This window comes from Argentina silus (genome assembly GCF_951799395.1).
Source record: "Argentina silus genome assembly, chromosome: 6".
Lineage (NCBI taxonomy): Eukaryota > Metazoa > Chordata > Actinopteri > Argentiniformes > Argentinidae > Argentina > Argentina silus.
In genome coordinates, this window is record NC_139660.1 from 5,937,632 (window position 1) to 5,945,131 (window position 7,500).

At 49.2% G+C, this 7,500-nt stretch overlaps 1 protein-coding gene across 1 annotated transcript in view; it reads right to left on the reverse strand.

The window, feature by feature from the left end:
- ncanb (neurocan b) overlaps positions 1-7,500 on the reverse strand; it is a gene marked incomplete at both ends in the record, with an annotated part of 66,048 nt that overhangs the window by 103 nt on the left and 58,445 nt on the right. The window contains 5 exons of the mRNA XM_083671556.1: positions 1-28; positions 1,105-1,287; positions 4,655-4,799; positions 5,226-5,308; positions 6,159-6,317. The exon at positions 1-28 is cut by the window's left edge and continues 103 nt beyond it. Coding sequence (XP_083527682.1) covers positions 1-28; positions 1,105-1,287; positions 4,655-4,799; positions 5,226-5,308; positions 6,159-6,317 — 598 coding nt within the window. The remainder of the gene's footprint in view (positions 29-1,104; positions 1,288-4,654; positions 4,800-5,225; positions 5,309-6,158; positions 6,318-7,500) is intronic.

The window sequence follows — 7,500 nt, forward strand, 5'->3', positions numbered from 1 at the left end:
TGGCGCCGGTAACGGTGGGAACGCCGGGCTGGAGAGGGGGGTGAGAGAGTGGAGTGAGAGAGGGGGGTGAGATAGGGGTGATGGGGGGGGGGGGGGGGTGAGATAGGGGGGTGAGAGAGGGGGGGTGAGATAGGGGGTGAGACCGGATGAGATGAGGGAGAAATTAGGGTGAAGGAGATGAGACAAGGGTGAGATGAGGGAGAAGGAGATGAGACAAGGGTGAGATGGGGGGAGAGAGGAAGGGATGAGAGGATGAAGGGTAGAGAGGTCAAAACCACAGATATACAGCTCTCAATAGTAGCCACTCACTCTGAGTAGAGTGTCTGGCCTACATTGAATAGCCTCTCTCAAAGTATTAGCATAGAACAGCCTCCCACTCCCAAGGCTTGAATAAGCCTATACAGTATGTTGAGCTGCCAAATTGGAATAGTTTGTTTGTTTGTTTGAAGTTGCTAGCAGAAGAGTGTACCTTGCAATGATAATAATAACTTTTGTTGACAATCAGAAAAAAATAACTGGATAAGAATATGACAAATGTTTCAGTTTAAACAAAAGAAAATGTAATAAGTTGTCATGTGCAAGCAGAATAAATACCACTGTTTGAAATGTGAAATGTGAAATATCAGTTTTCTCATTACTTCAGCAAAAAGGGCAAATATTGAAATATGACTCAAATGTGACATTTTCCTCCGTTATATACTGTACAGAGACAGATGGTTTCATTGTGCTGTGTGTTGTGTGAGCCTTAGTGCCCATGGGAGGAGAATAAAATGGCTAGTTTCTCATTGGTTTCTCCAGCATGTCTCTACACACACTCCCCTGCCTGTCACTCACACACTGACACAACTCCCTCCGCAGAAAAATAAGTTGCAACTTCCCTTTGACATTTCGCCATAAACTAAATTCTAATGTATTCAACTTCTACTCCCGTAGAGCCTTCTATTCCTACTGGGTCCAGTCTTATTTCAAGGTGACGAAGTTGGTTCTGTTATAGAACCAAGTTTCAAGTTTATTCGAAAATGCATTTCACGCAAAGTCACAATAATACTTTACAAAAAGAAGGATAGAAATGGTCCAAATGAAGACTCTCCCTCTGTCACTCACACTTTGTGCAGATGATCTTAGGTCTGTCCCACTTGCCGTTGGCGCGACACTTGGCCGTGGGGACGTGGCGCTGGAGGAAGCCGTCGCCACACTGGTAACGCACCACCGAGTGGATGTCATAGTGTGACCGCTTCCGGCCAATCAGGAAGGCATTCTCCACGGTAGGCGGAGACCCGCAAAGCACTGCCGATGAAGAGAGAGAAGGAGAGAGAGAAAGAGAGAGAGAGAGAAAGAGAAAGAAAGAGAGAAGAAGAGAGAGAAAGAGAGTGATATAGAGAGAGAGATATTAGTGCTATACTAGAACAGAAATGTGCCACCCTGGGGCTACCCCAGGGCAAGAGTTCTGAATTACTGCTCTTCAGTAATTGGTCAGTTTGCTCCGTGGTGAAGTTGCCCCTAGGCCCTAGCGAAATCCTAACCTTAGCCATTGGAGGGAAAAATAAAACTCACTCAAGACCAGGGCCTAAGGGCAGGTTCACCCAATAACACCAGTCGGCCCAGTCAGTCTTGGGGGGAGAGGAGGGATGGAGGGGTGGATGGAGGGGTGCAGGTGCAGTTCCTCTGTCACTCCCTAGATGGCATTCATGCCACTGAAACCTAAAGCCCCTCTGACTGTATCCCTAACCCCAGATACCAACCAAGCTTGCATGAGGCCAACCAGCTCAGTACGGAACCAACAGTGGCTCTAAATAATCCTATAACTGCCTGGGGCCCGACTACTCCCTGTACATCCTCCTCCCAACCCTCTCTCTTCATCCTTCCCCATCTCTCTTTTCTTTACACGAGCCTCCATCTTTATCAACCCGGCCAGGAAAGTAATACCATAAACCCTGGCCAAGGATTTCATGCCATATTTGCCACATCTTTTCATGCAGTGCTAAAAATATCAAAATAGTGTGATACCGACTTATGAGTTTGTTTATACTGCCAGCTAGTAGTACAGTGATCGCAACATTTCACACCTCATCTTCAGCCACCCAGAAATGTCACAGTTTTCATCCCCTACGTTTAGCTTATAAGGAAACAAGGGACATTATTCACACTGGTGTGAAGCACATACCACAGGCCTGGTTCTACTGATAGGGCTCTTATAGCTGCCTGTGGGTCAGTTATTGTGATGTAGTGCGGCTGTGTGATTGATGCCTGGCAGGCAGTAGGGCTGCTTCTCAGGCAGTGGCCAGGGTAATTCTGTGTGGTGTTCACTATATGGCCATTCTGCAAGGTGAAAATGGTCTACATCATCAAAATTGATGAGCCAGTAAATTACCAATTTGGTCTTTCATTACGGGTTAGGGTTAGGCACAAGGTTAAGTGTAAGGTTAAGGTTAGGGTTAAGGGGTGGGGGGGGGGGTTAGGGGTTAATATCATATTACAGGGGAGAAGTAATTCCTGTACTTCCTGCTTTGCAGCATGGCCATATTGTGACGACCATGCAGTGTCCCTTATGCTGCCTGCCTGTCAAGCGGTAGTCAGGGTGATTTAGTGTTCCAGTGAAAGCCAGAGGCAGTTAGATCCTGGATCCACTCAGCACTTTAAGGGTCCTCTGGGCTTCAGGCAGCACAGTGCAGCAGCCGAGCCGCCGAGCCGCCTATCATGTCTGAACAGATTAGAGGGGGGGTGAAGTGTGTAAATGTTCACACTCTGACACACATACATGAGTTTTCACTCTCTCACACACACACACACACACACACACACACACACACACACACACACACACACACACACACACACACACACACACACAAACACACACTTGGGCAGATTCACACATTCTCGTATGCACGATAGCACATATACAGTACACACACACACACACACACACACACACACACACACACACACACACACACGCTGTGGTGGGTTGTGAGCGTGTGAACTGGGTGGGTGTCAGGGTGCTGCTGTGCCTGCTCTGTCCCCAGGGATGCAAGTGCCAGCAGTGCCAGTAGAAATGGCAGGTGGCCCATAGGGAGAGACAGGGGAACAGGATGTCCCAGAGGACCGACAGCCAGGCCAGGCCCCAAAGGACTACAGTACTCTGGAGTGTGTGTGTGTGGTGTGTGTGCGTGCGTGCGTGCGTGCGTGCGTGCGTGCGTGCGTGCGTGCGTGCGTGCGTGCGTGCGTGCGTGCGTGCGTGCGTGCGTGTGTGTGTGTGTGTGTGTGTGTGTGTGTGAGACCAGTGACAGACATATGCGCCCGTCACCCTCTATAGTCCTGATCAAGGTGACTTATGCCTGACTGCACTGTGGTCTGGTCTACATCACTGTGGGAAATGCTCCTCACACAGATGACGAGTCTCTCTGATTGGCCCCTGCGTGCCTGTGATTGAGGACAGGACACTGATAGGCCTGAGTGTCAGCTACAGCGCTGCTGTCCGCCAATCAAGCCTCGAGGCCCTGATGAGCACAGAGCAGACCCCAGAGAGAACCACTCCTTGAACACATTCAAAATCAGACTCAGGCAGACTACCGCACAAAGCTCCACTGATACGTTTCTTTGGGGATGATTATGAAATAGTTTTTTTTTATGGTTGGAAAAGATTAAATGCTGCCACTGATTGCGATTGACTGATGAACGATAGATTTCCTGCTGGAAGCTAAAGACCTGTGACAGTCAGTAGCCGGTAGAACTGGGTTTGACCTCCCTGATTAGAGACCTCACACGCTGTGAGGTTGACTGGACTAGACCAGCGGTTCCCTGTCAAATATACATTTTTACAGTATATAAAGCCTCTCCAATTGTCTCACGGCCTTCCAGATGAACGATGTCTCTCCCTCCCCAGCCCTGTTTAAAGTTGTGACCCAGAAGGCGCTAGAAGACACCACTGGGTCCTCACCCACCCCTGAGGTGATACTGCTCCAAAGCAACCTACAAACCTCTACCTGGCTATTAATACACTGTCTGTCTGTCTGCCCCATATGCAAATGGGAGGCACAGCTAGTTGAATAAGCCCACAGAGGAGCATGTTAGACATGACTTCATCCGAGACACCCTAGACTTATAGCGCAGGTATCAAAGTTGCCTGACTTGTAGCTCTCCAGTTAACTGGAAATGCATTTCATGGTGGATTGTACTTAAATAAAGTGAAGCATTTAAAACACGAGGTGCTTTTGTCAGAGTTAAGCACTGTCTGAAGTGTGATGTGTGAGCAGAGTGAGGGCGGGGGGAGCGCCGGAGGTGAGGCGTTAGGAGTGTGTGAACTGGGGGCAACGTACTGATTGAAGAGGCCTATGATGGCGTCTCTTACAGACGTAAGACACAATTTAGACTAAAGTACAGCAAAGCACAGGGCAGCCATGGTGTCTGGAATCGATTATCACCTCCTCTCTGTATCTCTATCACCAGTCTCTCTCTATCCTTCTCTCTAACACCCTCTCTTCCACATTCTCTCTCTATCTCTCCCTCCCTCTTTCTCCCTCTATTCATTACTCTCTCTCTCTCTCTCTCTCTCTCTCTCTACCTATTTTACTATTTATTTACCATTGTCTCCCCTCCCCCTCCCTCCCTTCCTCCCTCCCTCCCTCCCTCCCTCCCTCCCTCTCTCCCTTACCTGTGCCTTTCTTGCAGACGTAGGGCAGGTTGTAGTTGCAGGGCACGTCGTTCCACTTGCCGTTCTCGTGGGCGATCATCACCACACAGTCCTCTCCGCCCGCAAAGAAGTTATCAGGCTGGTTCTGCCGCCAGTTCTCATATTGCTGCTCATTCACAGACAGACAGACAGACAGACAGACGGACAGACAAACAGACAGACAGACGGACACACAGACGGACACACAGACGGACACACAGACGGACACACAGACAGACGGACAGACAGACGGACAGACAGACAGACAGACAGACGGACACACACGGACAGACAGACGGACAGACAGACGGACAGACAGACGGACACACACGGACAGACAGACAGACAGACATAGTGTTTTGATTCACTTTATCACCGCACATACAATGAGCATTGACATCTTTTTCATTACATCTTTTACAATACAGGCATCTTTTTTTGTGAGAAAATAAGTCTTCAATAGTGATAGTGAGATTGTACACATCATTCTGAAGTATGCAATGTTATCATCTCATCTATATACAGTATAGTGAACGCTTTCTCTCTCTCTCACCAGGTCCATGTTGTCAGTCCACTGGAAGTCCTCCTCCACGGTACGGTCATTCAGGCCGATCCAGGTGTTGTCATGGCTCAGACCTGGAAGCAAAACACACACACACACACACACACACACACACACACACACACACACACACACACACACACACACACACACACACGCCACCCGTCATATAAAACCACCAACATTGCTTATGCACGCCAAGTCCCCAGGCACCATCATCACCACCCATACCCAGAGGGATAGGAGGCTCCACCATGTTATCACAACCTCATCCCTGAGCAGAAGGCAGCAAGCAGAGGCAGCTAGGCTAGATCATCCCTGTAATGCATTGATGAGATTTCGGTGGCGTGTAATGGTGTAATGGAATTTCAATCATGGTGTCTCTGATTAACATCATTACTGGGCCCATTAATCTTCCTAATGGCTCTGCTCCCTTTATTGCAGGGGTGGAGACGTCCATTTTCAAGGCAATTAAACTCGCTTTTTGGTAAATGTCTGTGTAGGGGAGGATGAGTGTGAAATGGATAGCTGTGGCCTCCCTGGTAGGACGTCCTACAGTATGCTCTGGGAGTGGCTAGTAGTGACGTGCTCCGATTGGTGGTCATTCTGGACCAATGCCAGAGGAAGACACTGAACTTCAGTTCAGTTCTGGAAGTTTGATGCAGCTCAGCATAGGTGGTACCTGAACTGGATGAAATGGACATGAATCCTATTGTTTTGAATTGAGTGTAGTGAAGTGTGTGTGTGTGTGTGTGTGTGTGTGTGTGTGTGTGTGTGTGTGTGTGTGTGTGTGTGTGTGCATGTGCGCGTGCGGGTGCGGGTGCGGGTGTGTGTGTGTGTGTGTGTGTGTGTGTGTGTGTGTGTGTGTGTGGGTGTGTGTGTGTGTGTGTGTGTGTGTGTGTGTGTGTGTGCATGTGCACCCACCGTTGATGAAGTCCTGCTCCTGGAGAGAGTGTATACTAGCCAGGTGTCCACTGTGCTCCCTGCAGTCCTTCTCAGCGTCCTCCCAGGTGTGTCTGCGGCTGAAGTACCTGTAGCAGTGGCCATGGAATTTCCTCCAGGTGTGCTCACAACCTTCTGTGTCTGTAGAGAAAGAGGGGGGGGATTAGTATACAGAGAAACACACACACACACACACACACACACACACACAAACACAAATGAGAAATCGGGCTGTGTGAGGGACTTTGGAGGGAGAGAATAGGCTCCTAAATGTATATCAGTGTGCAGATAAACACATACATGAATTTGCACTGATAAACCCTCCAACTCACATGCACACACACACATACACACACACACACACACACACACACACACACACACACACACACACACACACACACATTCTAACACACATTCGCAGAAACATCTGAGGAAGCACACAGTACATTCTCTCTTTTGTCATTGGTGCAGCATTCTCCCTGTCTGATTAAAGAACACACAACATACATCATGGATAGATCACTGTATCCGTCACCACTGTCAAAATCCCTGTCACACACACATGCACACACGCACATATGCACCCACGAACCCCCCCCCCCCCCCCACACACACACACATACACACACACACACACACAGAGCTGTCTCCCCAGTGCTCTACTTTCTTTCCTCCTTCAGTGTGACAGTCCTCTCTGTTCCTCTCTCCCTCCCTTCTCCCTCCCTTCTCCCTCCCTCCCTCCTTCTCTGCCTGCCTTCACTCTGAAGCCCAGGCCTAAGCCAGGCTGTGATGGGAACTGTATGAGGGAGAAGCTTAGCCCAATGAAAGGCCTTTTAATCTATTCAAATGGCAACAATCCGCAGAAATGTCTTCCAGAGTGAAGCTCTCACTGGGTAATTAAGCCCTGTCACAGCCCTGTCAGCAAACTGCCTTCTTCCTCCATCTCTCCATCCCTATGTCTCTCCATCTCCATGTCTACAGAGGGTGCGTGCGTGTGTGTGTGTGTGTGTGTGTGTGTGTGTGTGTGTGTGTGTGTATATGTTTAAATTTGTGACTGTTTGCATGTGCGTGAGTCAGTCTGTGTGTGTGTGTGTGTGTGTGTGTGTGTGTGTGTGTGTGTGTGTGTGTAGGGGATAGGGTTCAGGGTTTATCTGTCTACGCCTCCCCCCCCCCCCCCCCCCTTGCCCCTCCCTCTCGCCCCCACCATCCAGTGAGGGGATCAGAGAGATGGCCTCAGCTTTTTCTCAGACAAATCTAAAGTGACACCAGTAAATTGGCCGGTGCAAATTGGGCCGTATGGGGCCCTGCTTAGAATTCATAC